General features: G+C 42.7%; 2 protein-coding genes across 2 annotated transcripts; both read right to left on the bottom strand.

Moving 5' to 3' along the window:
• Window positions 1-295: 295 nt before the first annotated feature.
• Window positions 296-13,579, bottom strand: LOC137024782 (tripartite motif-containing protein 16-like). Its single transcript, XM_067392659.1, has 6 exons — window positions 12,968-13,579; window positions 9,382-9,477; window positions 9,064-9,297; window positions 1,640-1,799; window positions 1,449-1,496; window positions 296-1,215 (listed from the first exon to the last, which is right to left on the bottom strand). Exons 1-6 carry the CDS (start codon window positions 13,538-13,540, stop codon window positions 680-682), a joined length of 1,647 nt encoding a protein of 548 aa, XP_067248760.1. The 5' UTR covers window positions 13,541-13,579; the 3' UTR covers window positions 296-679.
• A 4,390-nt stretch (window positions 13,580-17,969) lies between these two features.
• On the bottom strand, window positions 17,970-24,432 carry LOC137024019 (gastrula zinc finger protein XlCGF8.2DB-like). The gene is made up of 3 exons (XM_067391173.1): window positions 24,379-24,432; window positions 21,329-21,487; window positions 17,970-19,396 (listed from the first exon to the last, which is right to left on the bottom strand). Exons 2-3 carry the CDS (start codon window positions 21,411-21,413, stop codon window positions 18,666-18,668), a joined length of 816 nt encoding a protein of 271 aa, XP_067247274.1. The 5' UTR covers window positions 21,414-21,487; window positions 24,379-24,432; the 3' UTR covers window positions 17,970-18,665.
• Window positions 24,433-24,776: the final 344 nt, after the last annotated feature.

Here is a 24,776-nt window from a genome sequence, read left to right on the forward strand (position 1 = left end):
ATCAACAGATCATTGTGGCAGAGTGAAAAGGTTTGTAGATCTCTCTCAAATACTGATAAAACGGCTAATTTCAAGTATAGGTAGGTTGGTACACTTTCTATGTCAGGTGGTACAATAATATAATATACTGTATATTTACAAACATTTGGTTGTACCACCTGACAAAAAAGTAAAAAAAAAAAAAAAGAATTTATACACTTTGAAATGTTATGTAACCTGTTTAAACACATTGTTCAAGACAAATATGCATTTCTTCATTTTTGAAAAGATTTTTTTAAAAATACCTTTTTTGGAAGCTTTATTTGTCAATGACCCATATAACGAAACCTGTTGGACAAACATTACAATAAACATGTATTTTCTTTAGTGTATTTCTACATCCACAGCTGAAAATGTTCTAAAATCAATAGACAATACGCCTGTAGTTCTTACTTAATAAATGCGTTACTAGAAAAAAATGCAGTGCTTTATTTTGCATTAAAGTTGAACTGTTTGGCTGAGGTAAGAGTGTGTTTAGATCACTGTGTTAACTGTTTTGAGAGCAGTTACATTACTTTGGAGAAATGTGTCAAATCGTGATGAAGAGAAAGTAAGAGACTCTACAACATCTCACTGTTACTGATTTATCATGAGCTCAAAGCATTATGGGTAGAATCTCTCTACAGTCTATTCTGATTCATCAACACAGTTTCACTGATGATCCAGTAAAACCGACATAAAACCCAGGATAGAGCGGTTGAGTGAATGTGGTCTGGACTGTGTGGATGAGGATCATTGTGTCTCCAGAGATGCTGTAGAAGGACAGAGTTCCTGCACCGTGATCCACATACACTCCTATTCTACTGCTGATGATGGGCTTTACAGGCAGTTTAGTCTCTATCTTATTGTGTATGAATGAGTAACTGGAGGAAGAGCACCTCAAACTCCAGGACTGATCATTATATCCAAACCAACACTCATTACCACGTCCCTTCCTGCTGATGCTCTTATATGAAACTGAGATAAACACACCAAACATAACACCACTCCACTCAATCTCCCAGTAACAGCGTCCACACACACTCTCTCTACACAACACCTGCCACACAATATCAAATCTGTCTAAATGGTCAGGATACGGCTGATCTGTGTTAGTGTAAGTAATCACTCTGTTCCTCTCAGACAGATGGAGGCGTTTATTCACAGTGTTCAGATCCAGAGTGAACTGATGGGAATCTAATGGAGATAAAACACATCAGAATCAGGAATTATGAATCTGATCTTTTAATGTATCTGAACTCTTCATGTTCAATATATCAGCAGTGTCTCAGTACAGTTTACCAGATATCCTGTGCAAATCATTTACATGATAAACTATAAAACTCTTCTGTCATGTTTTCTTTCTCCTTCTACAGGAAGAACATGAACACACTCAGTGAGTTTTTCTGCTTGTTTTCTTAGTGACTTACATTGTAGGAAGTCATTCCTGGTCCTGGGAACAATGTTGGTGAAAGTGGCTGTGGAAATCAACAGACATGAAGAGTGTGATTATCATGTCAAGAGAAAATGATCCCTGCATCCGTTCCTAAGACATTTCTAATATGATCTTCTACATGATATGAGATGATGGAGGATCATTTCTGAATCTCCAGGACTTTACCTCTGACAGAGATCTTCTTGAGCTCCTCTTTGCAGAAATCCTCCAGTATGTCTCTCAGTTGATGGACAGATTCTCTCACGACATCAAAAGAGGAGAGAGAACTAAATGGATTGTCATGTACGTCTCTAGATTCAGGAGGAGCTGAGAGAGACTGGAAACTCTACAGAAAACAGAAATCAAAGCTCATCACCTCCACACTTCAGACAATAACCTGCACTACTGTCAGATTTGAGCGGCTCTTGTTGATCTTTAGTAACTCTCCTCAATCCAGCACTTTCACAGCATCAGCTTCATTCTTCTCATATTCATTATGTCATGTTACAGCTATGAGTTCTAATGTTTGACACTTACACTATATGTGAACTTTCTAGTAAAACACTTGATTATCAAACATCTGCAAATAAAATAAATGTAACAATCGAGAGCATCAATGGTGTCACATGACAGGGTTAAGTAGATTTGAGCAGGAAAAGCAGTTCAAAGACAATGGGTAGATTGACCATTATTTATAACTTTTGAGCAGTTACTGGCTCTGAAATTCACAAGGACTCTTAGGACACGATCCCAAGGTCAGGTTTTGTGGTTTAAATACGCCGAAGCATTGCTAATATACAGCCTCACTTCCTGTTTGAGGACTTCACTGTCAAATTCATCAGTATGTTAATGAAAATTATTATAAAGGGTTCCCATTCAGTCGGTCACGTTCGACGTGCGTCGGACAGACCGACGAATAGGAATCTCGCTAGAGAGGCCAATCTACTTCAAGTGTAACTAAAACGAGCCAATGCACATTGGCATGCAATCGTAGGCAGCAGCTGCTCGCCTTGCAGCGTGGGTATATAATGAGCAGCAGGTGCGTTGCATCTTAAGCTTTTCGCTTCGGAGCCGAACGGATGTTTCTGTTTCTATTCTCTACAAGCAAGTGTCTAAAAAGACGAGTCAGCTCTTCAGGACAAACTCTCTCTCTGTGTTCTCTCTCAAACTCAATCCCTGTCTGTGTTGCCGCGGCTGTTCCCCTGCATGCTTCAGCACTTTTAAAGAGCAAGTCCCTGAAAGAGCTTACACAAGTAGAGCTTGCGTCTTTTTAAAGATGATATTCTACTTGTGTGTTTCTGGATGCGGTCGTTACCTGGCACGGAGGGATGGTCACGATCGCTGCATCACGTGTCTGGGCTTAAAGCACACTGAAGCAGTGTTCGTGGATGAGTCATGTACCCATTGTGGGAAGATGACTGTCTCGGAGTTGCGGTCGAGACTCCAGTTCCTGCAAAGGGGCGGAGTCCCAGTGCCGCTGCCTCTTTCCAATCCTCCTTCGAGAGTTGCTTTGGGTAGCGGCGCTGGTGATCTGAGGATTACAGTGAGCGCGCGGGGAACCAACCCCCTAGGAACCCTCACTCCTCCTACACTCCGCAGCCAGTAGAGCTGGTGAGAGTGGTGGGTCATCTTAAAGGTGTGCACCATCCGTATCCTTCGGAGCTCCTCCCGATGACCGGATGTCTATAGCTGCATCGGAGGGTGAACCAGATTTTTCTGGAGATGATGAGTCAGCGCGGTTGCCTGCTTCGGGAATGGTGTCTGTGCCCGATTCGGATCCTATGCTTTCCCGGGCTTCCAACAGGGTTGGGCTCGTGTGGAACCCTCCACCGTGTCCTGAGCCCTCGCGGTTGGACGATTGGTATCTCAGGGTGGCGCGTGCTGGTTCTCAGCCTCCCACCCCGGTTCCTTTCTTCCCGGAGGTGCATGAAGAGCTCACCGGTACATGGACGGCACCTTTTACTGCCCGAAACCGTTCCGGTGGTTCCTCCTCCCTCACCACCCTTGATGGTGGTACGGCTTAGGGTTATACGTGCATACCCCCTGTGGAATGGGCCGTTGCTATGCAACTGTGCCCTAACTCCACCAGGCGGGGGGAGCCGTCTCTCCCTTCCCGGGCCTGTAAGCACTCGTCGGATCTTACCGGTAAGGCTTACCAGGCCTGCGGGGAAGCCGCTTCCGCCTTACACGCTATGGCGTTATTGCAGGTCCATCAGGCCAAGGCACTGAAGGACCTGCACGAGGGTGGTCACGATCCACAAGTTCTCCAGGAACCTCATACTGCAATGTACCTCGCGCTTCGTGCGACAAAGGTTACGGCGCTGTCAGTGGGTCGTGCGATGTCCACTATGGTGGTCCAGGAACACCATCTCTGGCTGTGTCTGGCCGACATGAGGGATACCGACAAAGTCAGGTTCTTTAATTCCCCTGTGTCCCAGACCGGCCTCTTCAGTGATGCTGTCGAGAACTTTGCCCAACAGTTCTCGGCTGTACAGAAGCAGTCTGAGGCCATCAGTCACATCCTGCCTTGGCGGCCAGCTGCTGCATCCACCCATCTGCCGCCGGCAGCACCTCAGCCTGCTCGTCGCCGAGGGCGCCCCTCTGCGGCTGCCCCCGCTCCCGCAGCCTCCATCCAAGCAGCGCCGTGGAGCCAGTCGCAAGCGGGGTGCCCAGCCCGTCCAGGCCCCTGCCAAGAAGGGTGGTAAAGCCAAGAGCAAGAGGCCCTGCACTGCTCCTTCCCCCGGAGGAGGGCCGGGTGGTAAATCCTTTGTTTCATTTTGTTTCTGTTCCGCTGCTTGGCTCAACAGCCACATTTTCAAAAAAAAGAGCAGTTTCCTTCATCTCCGGGTCCGAAGAGGGCTCGGAGAGTAGTGGGAGGGCAAGAACCTCTCCACTCTCATCCCCCTCTTCTATCGTCAGCGGGCAGCAGCGCGTGGTTCGAGAAGGCAACCAAAGCCTCTCCTGCACCCTCTGTCCAACCGTGGAACCAGGTAGGTGTTGCACAGCACACTCTGACCCCGCTTCATTGTACCCAAGAAAAGCGGGGAGTTACGACCATTCTTGGACCTGCGAGTTTTGAATTGGAGCCTCCACAAGCTACCGTTCAAAATGCTCACGCAGAAACACATTTTCGAGTGCATCCGTCCCCAATATTGGTTTGCAGCGTTTGACCTGAAGGACGCACACTTTCATGTCTACCCTTCGGGCTGGCCAGCCACAGCGGCAGTAACTCCGCTCGGTTTGCTTCATATGAGACCGCTTCAACACTGGCTTCACGGCCGAGTCCCGAGATGGGCGTGGCAACACGGCACTTTCCGGTTGGCAATCACTCCGGAATGCCGCCAAGCCTTCAGGCCGTGGTCGGACCCCTTGTTTCTTCGGGCAGGAGTGCCCCTAGAGCAGGTGTCCCGGCATGCTGTGGTGTTCACAGATGCCTCTGCCACCGGCTGGGGTGCCACGTACAACGGGCATGCAGTATCAGGGGTGTGGACGGACCCCCAACTGCGTTGGCACATCAACTGCCACGAGTTGCTAGCAGTAACGCCTTGCCCTGAGCCACCTGAAAGGGCCGTTACAGGGCAAGCATGTGCTGGTCTGCACGGACAACACTGCGACCGTTGCGTACATCAACCGTCAAGGTGGTCTAACTCGCCCGCCATCTCCTCCTTTGGAGTTGGAAGCATCTGAGGTCGCTTTGCGCCATTCATGCCCTTGGTGGGCTCAACCGTGTGGCCGACAAGCTCTCACGAGCTGCGCTGCCGGGAGAGTGGTGACTCCACCCCCAGGTGGTCCAGCTGATTTGGAGAGAGTTCGGAGAGGCTCAGGTAGACCTGTTTGCCTCACCAGAAACCTCCCGCTGCCAGTTGTTTTACTCCCTGTCCGAGGGAACACTCGGGACAGATGCACTGGCACACAGCTGGCCCCGGGGCCTTCGCAAATATGCGTTTCCCCCAGTGAGCCTGCTTGCACAGACCTTGTGCAAGGTCAGGGAGGACGAGGAGCAGGTCCTGCTAGTTGCGCCCTATTGGCCCAATGGACCTGGTTCCCGGAACTCTCGCTCCTCGCGACAGCCCCTCCCTGGCGCATCCCTCTGAGGAAAGACCTTCTTTCTCAGAGACAGGGCACACTTTGGCACCCGCGTCCAGACCTCTGGAAACTCCATGTCTGGTCCCTGGACGGGACACGGAGGTTCTAGGTGACTTACCCCCCGAGGTACTTAACAACATCACTTCGGCACGTGCACCATATACGAGACGTGCTTACGCCTTGAAGTGGAACCTGTTCTTCGATGTTCGATCAGAGTCGTGCTTTCATTCTTGCAGCAAGGGCTGGAGCGTAGGCTGTTCCCCTCCAACCTCAAAGTTCATGCTGCCGCTATTTCCACATACCACTACCACATAGATGGCAAATCTGTTGGTAAGCACAACCTGGTCGTCAGGTTCCTTAGGGGGGCGAAACGATTAAATCCTCCTCGACCCCCCTCCAAAACCCTCTTGGGACCTTGCTCTGGTGCTTAGAGCACTCCAGAATGCTACATTTGAGCCCTTGTAGTCAGCAGACTTAAAGATTATGTCTATGAAGACTTTGCTGCTGGTTGCATTGGCCTCCTTTAAGAGGGTAGAGGACCTGCAGGCATTTTCGGTCGATGAATTGTGCCTAGAGTTCGGGCCGGGTGACGGCTACGTGGTACTGAGACCCTGGCCTGGCTATGTGCCCAAGGTTCCTACCACTCCCTTCAGGGACCAGGTAGTGAGCCTGCAAGTGCTGCCCCCAGAGGAGGTAGACCCAGCCCTGGCTTTGCTCTGTCCAGTTCACGCTTTGCGGCTGTACATAGACAGAACTCAAAGCTTCAAGACCTCAGACCAGCTCTTTGTCTGTTACAGAGGCCAGCAGAAGGGAAAGGCTGTCTCCAAGCAGAGGATGGCCCACTGGATAGTGGACGTCATCGCCTTGGCATACCAAGCTAAAGGCGTGCCCTGCCCGCTCAGGTTGCATGCTCACTCCACGAGAGGTGTTGCACCGTCCTTGGCGCTGGCTCGTGGCGCCTCGCTGACAGACATTTGTAGAGCTGCGGGCTGGGCGACACCGAACACGTTTGCTAGATTCTATAGCCTTTGTGTCAAGCCGGTCTCCTCCCGTGTTCTCACCTCAGGTCAGAGGCACGGAGAGAGGCCCCGGCTTAGTGTCGGCTTGCTGCGCTTACATGCACTTATTACTCCAGTAAGTTCCTACAAGGTAGACCCTGTTGAGTCCTCCGATCTCCCTTCAGCAGCCGACGTGGCGGAGTGTCTGGCACCAGGCCTATACTCCATTGTATCCTTGAGAACCGGGTTTAGGCTGGGTACCATATGTGTGACCCTATAGGGATCCCATATGTCTAGTTCCACGGTTGCTCCTGAACGAAGCCTGTGTCTTTCCCACTGGGAGAACCCACCTCTCGTTGGGTTGGAGTCACCCCAGTTCTTCCATATGTAGTACAGCCCTACGGGGTTAGTCCATATGTACTTCTCCACATAACTCCTTCGGGGAAGGATGTGGCTTCCGCAGCGTTCCTTTCCCAGCGAAAGGGTACGCTTTCCCAGGTTATCCACTGTTATGCTAACAGTGATTGTAAATTAATTGCCTAAATTATTACATTATTTGCTACCTGCATTCTTTAAATTGTAATGTTGACATGCATTCTCTGTAAAGCTGCTTTGAAACAATATGTATCGTGAAAAGCGCTATACAAATAAATGTGAATTGAAATGAAATGAATTGAATAGTCTCACTGAGTGGGTTTTGGGGAACAGCGGTGATCGACAATCTCTGTGTTAGCCCTGTCCCACCGTCCTTAGGCAAGGGGGTTCAGGTGGCTTACAACAGAGCGATGGAAGGGGGCAGCTCCTGTGGCACTTTGGTAGGGATTCCTATTCGTCGGTCTGTCCGACGTACGTCGAACGTGACCGACTGAATGGGGACGTCTCGGTTACATAGGTAACCCTCATTCCCTAAAGGAGGGAACGGAGACATACGTCCCGTCGCCACAGTCGCTGTACCCCGCTGATGCTGCCGCCTATCCGGTTCGACTCCTCAGCGAAAACCTGAAGGTGCAAGGCACCTGCTACTCATTATATACCTGCGCTGTGAGGCGAGCAGCTGCTGCCTATGATTGCATGCCAATGTGCATTGGCTCGTTTTAGTTACACTCGAAGTAGATTGGCCTCTCTAGCGAGGTTCCTATTCGTCGGTCTGTCCGACGTACATCTCCTTTCCCTCCTTCAGGGAACGAGGGTTACCTATGTAACCGAGACGTTTTCCACTTTGAAGATTATCTGATTTTGGTAAACATTACTCAAAGATTGTAAAAACAGTTGATGATAGATGATAAGATGATAAATGATAAGAGATGGAAAATCTAGATGGGTGAAACTGGTACCATCAAGTTCATGGATTTTACACTGTTGCATAAAAAACTTTAAATGTACTTCCAAACATAGGTTCGGGAGTAGCCTAAACATTCAGTCCTGTCAATCATCAGAGCGTATATAAGCAGCAGTCACTGCATCATCCCAGCGACAATTCTTTCAGCATTTGACCCTGCCCCTTCCTTTGAACCATGTCCCAATCCGGTGAGCTCCAGCAGCACTTTACCTCTTAATCTTCCAACTACAGATTTTTGCCTAAGATTATAGGAATCTTTCAGGATTCTCAAAATTTGTCTCAGGCGATCAAATCGTGGCCAAAATCGCACAGTGTGCACCCGCCTTTAGGTCCAGTGAAAGGAACTCTTAATGCTTTAGCATACCAAGACACTTTGGACAATTTCAAGCTCCCAACTTTGTGGGGACAGTTTGGGGATGGCCCCTTCCTGTTCCAACATGACTGCACACCATTGCACAAAGCAAGGTCCATAAAGACATGGATGAGCGAGTTTGGTGTGGAGGAACTTGACTGGCCTGCACAGAGTCCTGACCTCAACCCAACAGAACACCTTTGGGATGAATTAGAGCGGAGACTGCGAGCCAGGCCTTCTCGCCAACATCACTGTCTGACCTCAAAAATGCGCTTCTAGAAGAATGGTCAAAATTCCCATAAACACACTCCTAAACCTTGTGGAAAACCTTCCCAGAAGAGTTGAAGCTGTAATAGCTGCAAAGGGTGGGCCAACTCCATATTAAACCCTACGGATTAAGAATGGGATGTCATTAAAGTTCATGTGCACGTAAAGGCAGGCGTCCCAAAACTTTTGGCAGTATAGTGTATCTTTTTGGGGGGTTAGCTTGGAGCTCGAGCCTGCTGCAAGGACAGCAAGCCAAGTTTGTTTACCATTAACTATTCAGACTGAATGGGCAGGCGAATTTGTGAAATATTAGTGAAGTTTTGAACTGTTGCGGTCTATATATCTTTCAGAAAAATGTTTCCTAAGAGATTTCCAGAACTGAACTGTATTTGTAAGTGTGTCTTTTTCAAAAGAAGATGATCAGATGAGAGTCTGACTGATGATTATATAATAATCGAACACACAGATCAACACTTCAGTCAACGGCTCATTCTGCGCTCATGAAATGTTTCTCTGTGAGTCTCTTGCTCAAGTCCACTATGATTCTGTTCTTCTAGATCTCTGTTACCTGCAGGAAATGGATGTGATCCTGTGTGTGTGAAAGCTGCTCCAGCTCAGCGTTTCTCCTCATCAAATCATTGATCTCCTGCTCCAGTCGCTCCAGTCGTCCTTCAGCTCGACTCACTGCAGTCTTTTCCTGATCGTTGGTCCACTTTGTCGCCTCAGGGCGGCTTCTCTCAATGGAGCGGATGAGCTCAGTAAATATCCTCTCACTGTCCTCCACTGCTGTCTGTGCAGAGCGCTGTTAGGACACACATCACAATCAGACAGTGGGCTTCAGTGAGTCCTGACTGAGACTTCTCAAACTTCTCTTCTCCAGACTCACCTTATGAGACTCCACAGCCTTTCTCAGCTGCTGAAGATCTTTCTCTCTCTGCTGGATCCTCTGCTGGAACGACCTCTGAGTCTTCTTAAGCTGGTGCTAAAGGACATACCAATAACAGGAGAAACATCACATAAATCATCATGTAAACAGATATGAATATAGTATCAGTGAAGTGGTGAGATTTGAAGGTTTAAAGATCTTGCATGGTAAGATTATAGCGTCATTCATAAGTGCCAGCATTATTTAATCAATGCCTAGATTTATAGGGATAGTTCACCCAGAAATGTAAATTTTTTCAGTGATTACTCATCCTTGTGTCTTTCCAAACTTCTGATTTTCCCTTTTCATTCCTTAATATAGCTTCTTTTGTGTTCCTAAGAATAGAAGAAAGTCATACCAGTTTGGAATAACATGAGTAAATCATGAATGTTCATTTTTTTGGGGGTGAATTATTGGTTTAAAGGGGTCCTTTATGCTTTTTTTAGTGTGTAATGTTGCTGTTTGAGCATGAAAAAGCTCTGCAAAACACAAAGTCCATCCAGCGGGAGTTATTCTCTATATCAGTGCGCACTGATTCTGTACTCCGTGAAATGTCGCCATTGTAGATTTCTTCAGGGAACGGACATGTCACAATATCCCTGAATTAATTAATTCCTGCCCAAGGCATAAGCAAAATAAAGGGTCGAGTTGAAGTGTGTTGTTGTCATGTTCAAGAGACACTGTTTCTAACCATGCCCAATCTAAACCCCTTTTTCGGCCTTCCTAATGCAGACCAACTTGATGGTTAAAATTTACTTCTAACACTCTTCCTCAGCAGTATACAAACACAATCTTTTGTTCAATTCAAGTCAAAGTTTGTAAATTAAGTTGCAAATGTACATTCGGAAGGAGCCTAATCATTCAGTCCTGTCAATCATCATTATGAGCGTATATAAGCAGCAGTCATTGCACCATTCCAGAAACAATTCTTCTGGCATCCCTCCACCTTCACATCACTGTTTATGGTAAAGTGCATTACATTTTTGACACACACTATTAGCAGTGGATCAGTCACAACAGAGTGGGTCCGGCTGACCGATCAGAGCAGACTACGATTTTCGGAAGGCAGGTTATAAAGGGTGAACTATTATGTCCCTTTATACAAGATGTAATTTAAGTCTCAGGTGTCCCCAGAATGTGTCTGTGAAGTTTCAGCTCAAAATACCTCACAGAACATTTTTTACTCCATGTTGTAAATGCCCATTTTTTTAGTGCTAGCAAAAACATGCTGTTTTCATGCATGTCATTAAATGCAAATGAGCTGCTGCTATCCACCCCCATCCAGAATAGCACTATCATTCACAGCTCCTGCATGCATCAGATACTGTGCCAAATACTAACAAGACATCTGCTTGGTTTTGATTATCATCTCTTTCACGATCGCACTCAGGGACAGTGCAGTTCTTCATCATGAAAGTTTTTTATGCTTTTCAAAGATATATCAGTTTAAACTCGTAATTTATTGTTTTCTGAGCACACACATCTAAAGCACACACACAGAAAGCTGGCTGTCAGACATCTCATGAGTATTAAACTAACTTCTCTTTCACGTTTTATTGTGCTTTCACAAATTCACACTTACAAATAAGTCAGATAGAATAAATGTATGCATATTTGGCGTGCTGTCTGGGGTAAGAGCTCCGAGCTTGGTATTTGGCCCAAACCCAGAGTACCAATACAGGAGTAGACAAGTAATTTTTAGATTTTTTATTAGCAGATTTGCTGACAGGGCATATTGGGCGGGCATGAGCGCCACCGCAATAATTGCATATGTGCAACAACCGACAGCGCTATCTTGTGCATCCGCCTGTGTTAAAGTGATTGCAGACCTCATGGAAAAGGCTGTGAATCTTTCAGAAGAGTCGAAATTTGTGGTTGCTGGACATGGAATGTAACTCGTTGGTTTTTCTTGACATGGAACTGGAGTTGGAGAAGTTGAAGGATTTACTTGGGAACAAGTCATGGTGGAATGAGTGACCGATCTACAAACTGCACAGGAAATGTTTTGAACGCCTAGGAAGATTCTGTTGTGGAGGTCTGTGTCCAGTGTGCCCCAATAGGTTTACTGATTTCACTGGGTGATTCAAACGCTGCATTTTGCTGAAAACAGCTTGTGGTAAATGTAAAAATGTGAACCGCCATAGGATAACGCAAACTCTGCTAATATCATGAGATAGTCGTTTAGCTCGCGCCTTCTATGGGGAAAAGCAGCACAAATGATTTTTGTGTATCAGCTGAACGTGATGCAAAATTCTGAAGGAAGGAATTCGGGATGGGTGTAACTGCAAAGTCGCCACAATCAATTTGGCGATTAGGATCAGATGGGGGAAACAGAAGAGGAGTGATAAGTCAATATCTGCGCTCTGACGTAGCTGGTGACAGGGTGGTTCTGAAGCGATGGAGTTTGGAGGTATGGGCATTTGTGCTACTGTAAACGGAGAAAATTGTGATTTTGCCTGAAGAAGAGGGTTATGAGGGAGAAACTGGAAATGGACGTTCATGCTGGTTGGTGCTTGCCTTAATCCCAGCACTGTCCATTTCCCAATTGCAGGTATATTTGGCTGGGCCATGGAGTATGAAGACAACATGGAAGATGGTGGGTGTCTCACCGGTGGAGGTGAGGGGTGGTCTAGGCATCTTGGAGTGTGGAGAGCAGAACAGATGGGCTGGTGAACGCACAATGGAGCCGGAGGGTCAGCGATGGCACATGGCGGAGTGTAGGTGCTCCTTGGATTGGCGGAGTGCAGCAAAGGATTCTGGGAGTAGAGGGACTCTCTGGATGGGAAGAGTTCAATCTGACATAGCGGCTATTGGGCTGATCCAAAGCTGAAAATTGTCGAGGAATCATGGGTGAGTTTGCTGTTTATATATAGGCCTGCACTCAAGCTAATTTGGTAGATATATTGATTACTGATTGTTGACAGCTGGTTTAGATGACGTGATGATTGGATAGATTATTTGAATGTGCTCCTCCCGAACTTTGGTAATAAAGCATAATTTAACTGTCAAATACACACAAGGCTGTCAAAAACATAAACATAAACACAGTCAGTTATGTCTGTGAACGTAAACAGCAGGGACAGAAATCGCATATGTATATTTGATCCATTGCGTGTCCCCTTAAAAAATAAAACTACTGCGTCTTCAGTGGCTCTGGCGTCAGGAGTTCATGAAGACTGTTATGTTCACTCTTACATCAAACAAAAAAACACCTCAATCTCTTACGAGACATTCTTGTCATTATAGCTGCTCCAGTGTGAGAATGAGTTTTTTGAACGTTAAGGCCCGGTTTTACAGACAGGGCTTAGACTAAGCCAGGATTAGGCCTTAGTTCAATTAGAGTATTTAAGTAGCTTTTATAGACGTACTCTAGAAAAAAAAAACATTGTTGGTGTGCATGAGACTCACATATTTTAAGAAATGTCAGTTGCTTTCAGTTAAAACAGCTCACACTTTCATTTTAGTCTGGGACTAGCTTAAGCCTTGTCTGTGAAACAGTGGGTAAATGATGTAAATATATTCTAGTAGACCCTATAGTCAAAATTACCTGTTTCTCTGTCCTCTGTGCTGCAGCTGATATAGTGTCGTGGTTTTTATGTTCATCAATCGTACACAGCACACATATACACTTCTGATCAGTGCGGCAGAAAACCTCAAGGATCTTGTCGTGTTTCTGGCAGATCATCTCCTGCAGTCGTCCAGTGGCTTCAGTCAGATTGTGTCTCTTTCTTTTTAACAAACTCTCATGTTGTTCAAGGTGTTTCTGACAGTAAGACTCCAGACACACCAGACAGGACTTGATGGCTTTGTGTTTTCTTCCAGTACAGACGTCACACTGCACATCTCCAGCTCCAGCGTAACAGTCAGCAGGAAGTTTAATCTTCTTCAGTTCCTCTAGCACTTCAGCCAGCATGGTGTTTTTAGCTAAAGCAGGTCTTGGACTGAAGGTCTGTCTGCACTGAGGGCAGCTGTAGACACTCATCTGATCCTCCTGATCCCAGCAGTCTGTAATACAGCTCCTACAGTAACTGTGTCCACAGGGAATGGCCACTGGATCCTTCAGGATATCCTGACACACTGAACAAAGGAACTCATCCTTAGAAAATCTGGCTTCTGCCATTTTACTTCATGAATACAGAGACACAACAACACAAATACACTCTAGTTTCTCTTTCTCTGAACTGAAAGTGAAGAGTTTCCTGCTTCTGTGCTTGAGTGATGTGTGCAAAACATTTGTGTCTGTAAAGCAGTGTGATGACGTGTAATGTAATAACAATCCTGTACAAGAAATGATGGCTCAGTCACAATAACACTAAAGTGCAATGGTGTTTACATACACACAGTGCTTGGCTGAAAATATGTCCTTCCACACACAAATAAAAACACTTTTTAAACCATTTTTTGCTTAAATACTATATGAGTGGAAAGTACCTGAAATACTTAAATGCTTGAATGCTATTTGAGTGGAAAGTACCTGAAAAAACGTAGTGACATAGATATACGCTATAAACAACTGTATTTGACTTTCTTTGTTTATTATGGTGTGAAAAACAGTGAAACAAATGTAAAATATGTGAGAGAAACTCAATGTTTGTAATTAACAATAAAGGTCAGCAACATGGCGCATGGGGAAGAGAGAGCGTTAGAACCACAAGCGTAGGTGGAAGTAAGGAAGACTACAGTAAAGAAGCAGAAAAGGGACTTCTGGTTCAGACATGAAAGAGTAACATGCACTTCATGTCTCCATAAAAAATTTGAAATAACTCCATCTGAACATCTCTACAGTATTTGTTAATACTAATAAATTACAGTCCTGCATTCTTGGAACTACTTAAGATAGTATTTAAAGGTATTCAAATTCGCTTAGTGAGGTCTGATCGCGCTCTGACAACAGAAGTGTTGTCTCGCGCTCATTGAAGTATATGCGAGAGACATCACTTCCGTTGTCAGAGTGCGATCAGACCTCAGTAACCGAGTGCTGAACGCAGCTGGACATAGTGGTGTATTAGAGGTAAAAAATTATATAAATACTGTTCGGTTTCTCACACAAACCGATCGTTTCGTGTCTTAGGACATCAATGTGCCGTCATGAGCCGCAGTGTTTAATTTGGATTTGTCTATGCATGTTTTTTGACTCTTCTGGGGCAGTCGTGGCCTAAGATAGAGAGTCGGACTTGTAACCCAAAGGTCATGGGTTCGAGTCTCAGGTCCGGCAGGGATTGTCGGTGAGGGGAGTGAATATCTCGCACTCTCTCCACCCTCAATACCATGACTGAGGTGAGACCCTTGAGCAAGGCACCGTACGCCCAACTGCTCCCCGAGCACCGCAGCAATGGCTGCCCACTGCTCCGGATGTGTGTTCACTGCTGTATGTGTGCACTTGGATGGGTTAAATGCTGAACACAAATTCTGAGTATGGGTCACCATACTTGGCCACATGTCACTTCACTTTTTTCACTTATAAATTGCGTTCCTATTGACATGCATTATACGGCTGACAGACGGCGATGGTTGGAGTTAAAAATCATCATTTGTGTTCTACTGAAGAAACAAAGTCACCTACATCTTGGATGCCCTGGGGGTAAGCAGATAAACATAAAATTTTCATTTTTGGGTGAACTATCCCTTTAAAGAATAAAACAATATCAGAACCCTTTTATCTCCAGAGAGGGGGGTGGTTTTTGAGATTTATATATATATAGGACACCAGGATGATTCAACAGGATCAGGAGTGAAGCACTCCTCAGATGCTGCCTGCATATTAAGTGTGATGGACACCTGGTACCCTATTGAGGGACACTTAACAGCATCTCCAATATTGCTGATTAGAGTTTGACTTTAGAGCTTTTAGTTTAGCTGTGTAAGGCCTGATTTTCCTGCTAAACAAAAACTGAGATCAAGCGTCCTGCAATAAAGTAATAAAACTTTAATCTGGAAAGAAGATCTTAAAAGAATAGCAAGGGGCAATGCCTTGCCCCCACTCCAAAAGGACAACGCCTCCCCCACCACACACACACACACACACACACACACACACACACACACACACACACACACACACACACACACACACACACACACACACACAAACTCTCCTTCCCCCTGCCTCAAGTCACTGAAAGTTATTCAAAACATATAATGTAACTTGTGTATCTATTGTTTTTCCCTTTTCATGTTTGGTATCATTTAATTTGTCTCAGTGCGATTGGTAAAACGGTCTCAATTTCATAGCAGTCACTAGAATTATGAAGAAGATGGAAAATTAAGGAAAATTCTGTCCTCTTTTTGGGTGGTGTCTCTTCTTCTCCCCCCAAAACAGGTGCTGGTATAGTAAATATTTACAACCCTTTTGTTCTGGTTCTGGTATAAAAGGTAAAGAGCAAAGCAGTCATGCGGGATCTTCTGCAGGCCCCCACAGAGAGGTGGGTGAATATCTTCAGACATTCACCCATCCCTGTGTATATATGCATTTCTTTGAGTAATCGATGTTATGCATTTATCATTTCTGAATTGGCTTCTAATTGTCTAATTGTAATGTAATTGGCATGATATATTTTTACTTGACAAATAAAATGTTATATTTGGTTGATTCTGTATTATTCTTAATCCATTATTTCTAGTAGATCAAAGCGAAGGTATTACCTCAAATCTGTGTTCAGGATTGTTCATACGAAAGGTTTAATAGATGGAGCATGGGGCACGTCAATTAAGTCCATTTCGATTTCTGACAATCACTGCCTTAAATAAGTTGCAGTTTTCGTAAATATATAAAAACTATGCTTTTTTTTACGAGTAAGCAGAGCGCGACCGACTTAAAGGTAGATATTTACCCTGCATCCAATGTTTAAGGTCAGACTGACGAGTTTGTGTCCGGGAAGAGTGCTCAAATCGGCCGAAGTAACTCTTCTAAAGCGATACCGGGACTGCAGTGAACGAAATAATTGAAGATATAAGGTAATCAGAATAATCGAATATCTAAATTACTACATAACAAATGATTAATTTCTAATTGGAAACACAACCTAAGAGTAATAATCATTTGAAATTGGAGTCAGATTAAACGAGTGAAATTAAGTGAACGTTCAGAGACGCTAAAAAGGCATACACGCTTAAACCTTCCCTGTCCTGTGGGAAACCGTCATTGGACCCATTAGGCGGGCCTTACAGCTGATTTTAAGTTTTATTTTATTTTGCATTAACTGTTTTGTATTGTAACTAATAAAATAAGTGTTTTATTGTTACTATTGCCTTCTGTGAGACTTTACGTATAACTACAAACTTAGCCTTGAAAAAAAACCCACAAGGAAGTCTTCTACATCATTCCTAAAGAACTTCAACCTGAGTACTTTATGGTTTAGGCTAGATTTGACTAACCTTACCCTACCTGACTAATCATAGGGTTAAAGGTGTAAGACAAAATGTCACACCAAAGAACATGACGCCCAACGTGCATGGGTCGAGGTTTGAGTTTTACGTTGAAAGTTTGAATGGATTCAGTAAATACTAGAGGGAATTAGTATATTCCAGTGCAGAGAAAGCACTGAAGGGCCAAGAAACGGGATCGCTACCCGTGAGACCTAGAGAAAGGTCTAAAAGGGCTATAAAGTTGAAAAACCTGAAGTAGGCGACACTCTAATATGGCAGGGAAAAAAGCCCAGGGAAAATCCAGCAGCATCTCAATACAAGTATATACCTGGGGGGATCACCAGTTAAAACCTTGGGAGAAAAAGGCTTTAAGGGCAGAAACCTCAGTCCAGGAGTCAGAGGAGATACTTTTGTGGTTACCAAGCCGAGATGGGCTGCAAAGAGGAGAGCCGGAAGTCGGCCTAGCAGTCATACAATAGGCTCAAGAGATAGGAAAACACTATAGGCAGGAAGTGGTTATTCAGTGTAAAACCTCAGAGGCAGAGGAGATTATGAGCATGGTGTATAGAAAGAGCTCAGGATAAATAAAACTGTACACTGTGAATGGAAAAAAATCTCAGGGTAAGATTCAAAATATGGAAAAAGTTGGGATATAGAAGGATGCAATAACAAACAATGACCTCTTTCGATGCTGGCCTGAACATGAACATTGTTAGACTTCCTCTCTTTAGAGTCATCCTGTTGAGGCCTATGTTCTTGAGAAGCTCCAGTCTATGATCGTGCTGCTGGTGTGATTTAGGAATGAGGACTCCTCTGAGTTCTTCGACTTAGCATGACATCGTGGGCATTCCGTTCTTCATAGCAACCCCTACGGAACCCAATTATGATAGCTGATTGAGAGAGGTTGGATATTGTTGAGAAAAAACTATGAAAAAATTGGGCAATTATCCATGTTTGGTCCATAGACATTAGCAATGGTCAGAATTTGATTGTATAAGGGCATATTGATGATTACATATTGTCCTTCCAGATCACATATGGTTGAATTATTAACTGGTTAATTGAGTATTATGTAATATATTATGTAATATATACATACAGTTCACATACATTATCAAACACAATGTAAAACATTGAAAACCTTTCATGTTTAAATGAGCACAGAGATTTTTTTTTATGTGGCAAACAGGTGTTTATTTAGCATTCATTGGTGACATTTTGTCCCCTTTACCCTTTTCTTAATGATTATAACCATGATATAGTGTAATTCCTGTATAGCTTCCAATCAACGTATAGTCAGTCTACAGCGAGGACATATTTTCTTACATTTTGGTGGAATTGCTTCATGAGTGGGATCAGTATTCTCTGTCTTTCCAGAATCTCCCGTGGGTATGTTTTTAAATATATCTCTGATTGTGTTTGTCTGAAAGAAGATAGTCATATACACCTAGGATGGCTTGAGGGCAAGTAAAACATTTCATATTTTTATGTTTCACAATCTGAAACTTAAAAAGATTTTCTCCTCCCCGAGATTTTTCATGTGAACCGTGCCTTGTTTCAAACTGTCAGTGTGAAAGCCCCCTCAGTCCACTGCTCACATATTTTGAACTTCTTTTAACCCCTAAGCAAAGAACCAAAAACAACTCTGCCTGAGTATATCAGGACACTTATGTAAACCTCAAGGTTTGCTTTATTTTTGCAAGTCTTTCCACAGTGATGAACATGGAAGGCTTCTCTCTGGAGTTATTACATGTACCTAAAGTGTTTCCTGTCTGTAAAACTCATTCCACACTTTCTCTCGTACACAACTACTCCTGATACTTTAAGTTTTCTGTAAATCTGAAACTCTTTCCATACTGACCATATATACACAGCTACTTTCAAGTGTGAATGTTCATGTGCCTGTTAAGGATTCCTTTTTGGTTGAAACTTTTTTTACAATGCTGGCAGGTGAAAGGCTTCTCTCCAGTGTGAGTTCTCAAGTGGACTTCAAAGTTTCCATGTTCACTGAAACTCTTTCCACACTGAGGGCACATGTAAGGCTTCTCTGTATTGTGAGTTTGCATGTGCCTGTTAAGGATTCCTTTTCGGTTGAAACTTTTTCCACATTGTTGGCAAGTGAAAGGTTTCTCTCCAGTGTGAATTCTTATGTGGTCTTTAAAATGTCCTTTCTGAGTGAAACTTTTTCCACACTGAGGGCAGGTGAAAGGCTTTTCAGTGGGAATTTCCATGAGCCTGTAAAAGCTTCCTTTCAGAGTGAAACTTGTTCTGCACAGTTGGCCGGTGTAAGGATTCTCTCTATTCTGAGTTCTCATGTGCCTGTTAAGGCTTTCTTTTTGATTGAATCCGTTTTCAAACTGTTTGCATGTAAAAGGATTCTCTCCATTGTGAATTTTCATGTGTCTGTCAAAGTTTCCTTTTCTATTGAAACTCTTTTCACACTGTTGGCAGAAGAAATTATTTCTAGTCCCCTTTTTTTGAGCAGAAGACTGTTCAGTCTGTGAGTAACGACAAGGTTTTTCCCCAGTAATTAAATCATGGTGACTGTTATATTGATCTTTAACGTCCATTTCATTCAGTACTTCACTCTCCTCTTTCAGAACCATCAGGTCTAAGATGAGAAAAATACAAAAAAAAGTTAACACCAGTTTAATGACAAAGCAACCGAACATTCAAACATTTATACATGTTAAGATGCACAAGCCATGATATACACAGATAAGGAAACCAAGAAGAGTTACCTGTAAATGAATTACCTGTAAATGCAGCTTTTGTGTCTTAGGGTACGTTTACACGACAACAATGTGCTAAGATGTACAGATGACAAAGTTGTCAAAGTGATCTCCGTTCACACGGATTTGCGAAAATGACTAAAACACTATTATTCATGACCTGGCCAGTGGTTGACAATATCAATTTGTAAAGACAGACTACATATTTTACACACAAATTATTTTACAGAGCACTCATAGGGAATTAGTTTTGTGTCTTTTGTGTCTGGTGCTAGCCAGACTGCCAGACACTGTATGAGCGGCACCAATGAGACTACAGACGTTCCCACAGTGGGGCAGCGAGGTGGAGCACAGGGGCCCAACCTGGCAGGCAAAGTGTCCTGGAGTGGGGTCGTGATTGTGGTGTAACACTGGCTCCAATTTTCCCACAAGGAAGTGCCTGCTGATGAAAGAGGCGGATGAGAGTGGTAAGGCATAGCGTTGCTTACTGCCAAACGGCATCCTCATTCTCAGAGATTGAGGAAGCTGGTCTTTTGTATTGAGAATTTAGGTACCGCAGGCTGTGGAGCCAGCTGAAATGAACTTTTTTTAAGGAAACAGCAAAAGATTCTCCACCCGGCCCCTCAGCAGGAAGAGTAGCCCTCTCCATCTCAGGGCCGCTCTGTCTCAGGGATGGTGTTTTGCCGCAGGGAGACGGGCGCCCTTGGCGCTGAGCAGACTGAGGGGCAGCTCACGACTGTCTGGTAGCAGAGGTCACGTTGGGACAGGCTCTTGATTGCCTCAGCCTGCTTCTGGACTGCCGAGAACTGCTGGGCACAATTTCTTAACCATGTTGCCCAAAGAGGCCACCTTAGGTTTGCCAAAGATGGTGCTTCTGGAACGTCAAGAGCGTCATCTTCCTCTCTGGAGAACAAAAGCCCTCTCTCCGATGCAGCTATTGACAATTAATCCTCACCCAAAGCACCGAATGACATGCTGGGTTGACATGATGGGAAGCCGCACTGTCACCTTGCAGCTCAACGGCACAAGACACACTGAGACGGAATTGCTCCCACTGTAATCCTCGGTCTCCCAAGGTGTTGAGCAGACCCACGGATGTGCTTTTACACACAAGCAGCAGCAAAGGGAGCTGAAACCTTTACAAGAAAGGTGAGTCATGACCAGCATGCCGACGCGGTCACCCACGAACATGTCTCAGCCTGCTAATGCCCAGGCATGTGAGACAGTGATTGTGGTGGTCAGATGAGGACAGGAAATGTCTGCATCCAGAAATTAAAGTATGGAGAGGGTGGAAGCTTAATATGTGTCGTCAGCCATTCTGACATAACAAATATACATGTGTACACAGAAAAAGTCTTAGATTTTTCCCATGAAGTGCATGAAAGATGCATTAGTTCAGCGCATGAAAAATGGGAGCAAAAATAAAAGTGTTGCATTTATAATTTTGTTCAGTGTGTAATAACTATCTGAATTATAATTAATGTACCACTAAAGTGAAAATTTGTTTTCATTGTTTAATTCAGAAGATAATTTTGGGGTAAATGTTGCACATAGTAATCCTTTTGTTTGGGCTACTTCTGTATTATTTTTCCTAATTTAATGTGTTTTGTAATAACAAATGTCCAATGTGGAAGCAGGATCTTCTCAGATTGAAGCAGCCTTAGTATTTGTCTGGTCATGTGATCTCAACATGTCTGTCCACATCCCGCTCCATGTTAAATAAAAGTGCTTTAATTAGGACATTTATTTGACATTTTTCAATGTCATTTTAATAAGGACCAAATGAGTTCAGCTTTGAGAATTAAACCAACCTGTTTGTTCCTCAGTTTCTTCATGTTTCACTCTGAATGTTTCTTCAATATTCATGTCTTCACTCTCCTCTTTAATAAATGCCATCTTTATAACGCATGTCACATGGATCTCAGTCGCCTCACCAGGAGTAAAATCTAGTTCAGTAGCAGTTCAGTACACTGGTAAGAGAGTCAGTCAAAGTCAGAGTTAATGGACTTATATATACAAATAATAAAGATCATATTTATGATTTACATTTTGCATCTAATTATTTGTACATCACATTTAATAGATTACACTTTCATGAAAGCATTTGCATTTTGTTTGTAAAAGATGTTCTTGTTCATTTACACTGTTTTGAGCAACTAGAGCAATTTGAAGCCTGTGGCGATTCGAGCACTTTGAATCATACACATAATAAATACATAGACGCCCCATTGGCTGCTGGATCACGTCGACCGTGCCGCCACATTTGTAGGGGCAACTTTCATAAGTGGACTTAATAAAAGATGCCTGACTATTTTGAGGTTTTACAAACCGTCGCACAATCCAAACCACATATCGGGGAATTACCTTTCACACTTAAGCCTGAATACTTGTTTCTGGTTGTATTTGGTCATTATAATAAAATTTTGACAGCTAGTCAACCACCAAAGTAAGACTTAAAAGCTAACGATAAAGCTAGTTATCTGTGAAAACTGAGACTTTATAAGAAATAACAAAGTTTACATGGTTCTTGTGAAGTCTGAGATTATATTGTAGTTTATATTATGAACTAATCTAAATTCTACGCAAGCCTTCCATCCAATGAAGCCAGAGGACTTTGACAGGACAGCTCAGGCTGTCAGAAGTACAGATAGACTTAAACCAACTCATCTCCAAAGAGCAGGTGATTTGATTGCCTGTCATCTAATCGGGGCCCTTTTATATTTTTACCCCAGTTAAGCCAGTGGAACCAGGACAATACAAACCTCAAGGCAGGCTGAAGAAAGCTTTTAGCAGACAGTTCTCTGCATTTCCAAGAGACCTTGTCTGCCTATTATTATTTTTATTAAGATATTATTATGCGGCTTTTATGATTGAGACTATTTTCTACTCGCTGTTTTATTAGCTATTTTTAATTTATTGATTATATTATTTTACATTTTTTATATACTATCTGCTATTATATTCCTAGTTATAATACTACATTATATTTTACTCTATTTATACTTAATTGTACTTTTAGGCTATTCACAATAATAACAGGCTAATAATAATAATAATATGCTATAGAATAAAACCACATAAAAAACACAGTATGCCACATACTGTATATTAAACTATTACATCTGACCTTATTTTACACTTATATTTCATACAGTTTATATTGTACTGTAATTGTACTAAAGATGTTCTACTGCTGTATCTCAGATGTTTTACTGGATCTATTATTAAGGATCGTCTTATAATTAGTACAAGCTGTGCTATTAATGCTGTCCACTAGAGGGAGCCACAGAATAAGAAATCTTTTAAGGCCAATCCTTTAATATCTTATTAAAATCCATTAGAATCGAAATAAATTAATTTAGTACATTAACTATGGTGTGCTGACATTAAATCTGTGAAATGCTTATAGATAATTAAATGTTCAACTTTCTTTAGACCCCAATAAAGTTGCCAGACACAGTTAAATATAATGCTGACCATTTAAAATGGAGACAATTTTGACATTTTTACTATAACATAAAATTTCTATAAAGATGTTGTGTTATGAATAATAAAGCAAAAATGGTGTTAAACTGCAAGCATAAGGTTACAGAACTGGAAAAAAATTACAAAAATGAAAAGGACCTTAAGATAAATGCTTAAGATTAATAAGAGATGCAAATCATCTTCATATTCATTAGAAATTGTCCTGTGACATCCTGTGATGTGATTCAAGAAGAAAAGCTAAAATGCCATTGTTGAAGACAGAAAAAGCCATTCCCACAATTAAAATCAGTGTGCACATTTCATGTACATTAAATTATATTACATTACATTAGGAACATCTCCACCAAATCTATTCGAAGCATGAGTTTTCACAATTCTTTATGACAATGAATAATTGTTGTGCCTAAAACGTCCCGCTGTTATAAATTCACTGTAAACCACGGCTTCTTGGGGCTTATTGCTTTAGTTCAAACTAGCGAGATTCTGAGTAATTGAAGACAAAACCTTTTTCGTACTCCAAACAGATAACAAATCACTGAAATCGGTTGAGAAATGTAAACTTTATTGCTCTTTTTGTCCAGAAAAGCTGCAGCTCCCCGTTTACTTGCATTTGTTTAATGAGGAGTCTTGCCCCGCACAATATGGCGGACTCGTTGATCTATCGCAGCAACAGTCCAAAGTATGGAAGTTTATTAATGCCAAATGCTTCTGAAATACAAAAGCTTGTTGAATTGCACTAATTGGAAAAAAAAAATGCATTACTTTAACTGAGCTTGCATTTTAATGCATTGTATTTTTATGGGCTGAAATTCAACATGGTTGTACTTTTAAGCTGTGAATATTTCAGTTCAAAACATCTCACACTCATTATTACAAATTTGAAGACTCATATTCACCTTTTAGATTTCACTTCCAACATATTCAATCTGTTTAAAAGTACAACCTAACTTATTCAACAGGCAAATTTCGGTCCATTTTATTTCACTTTACAATTCACTTCTGCAAATTCAGTGGTTCCAATTAATAAACTTCCATACCAAAGCGGCCTCTATGTATTTATGCTTCGAATCACTGAATCATTTTACGAAGCAATTGATTCAACTGACTCGCAGATTAAAAAAAAAACCGTTTCAATAACTTCTTTGCAGTACTTATATTCGTGTTTACACTAAACCGATTCACGTTATATAACGCGAAATAAGACACTCCTTTTCTGTTTCAAGAGTGGATGCGATTTTCTCCAAATAAAGCATTACACAGTCACTTTCAAAAATGGTTATTTTTACATAGCTTGCAAAAACTATTAAATAGACTCAACAGTTTGCATTGATTTAAACACTTTACATGCGTAAAAACCATAGGTAAAAACACAAACCTTTCTTCAGCAGAATCACAACAGACGCAGGAGCGCAGCGCAGCCTTATAACATCACATCCCCATACCAAAATAAAAGTCCCGTTCACATGCTGATGTTCATATGCTGTATTTTTCCAAGTAAATATTTAGAACTCCGAATGAAAGAGTGTGAGATTCTGTGTAATAGGCAAAACTGTAATGTTTGAGTGCAGAAACCATTTATACCAGATATTATAGTAGCAAATGTGGTTTACAAGTTTAAAAATACATAATAAAGCAATAAACAATAAAGCAGAGTTCATATTATGTGTAATTTTGGTGACATGACCAAAATCTTGATTTAAGATATAGAACATTTCAAATAATTCAAATAATAATAGCAATAATGATATATATTTTGGTTATTTCATTTTTGTT

Source organism: Chanodichthys erythropterus, chromosome 8 (genome assembly GCF_024489055.1).
Source record: "Chanodichthys erythropterus isolate Z2021 chromosome 8, ASM2448905v1, whole genome shotgun sequence".
Lineage (NCBI taxonomy): Eukaryota > Metazoa > Chordata > Actinopteri > Cypriniformes > Xenocyprididae > Chanodichthys > Chanodichthys erythropterus.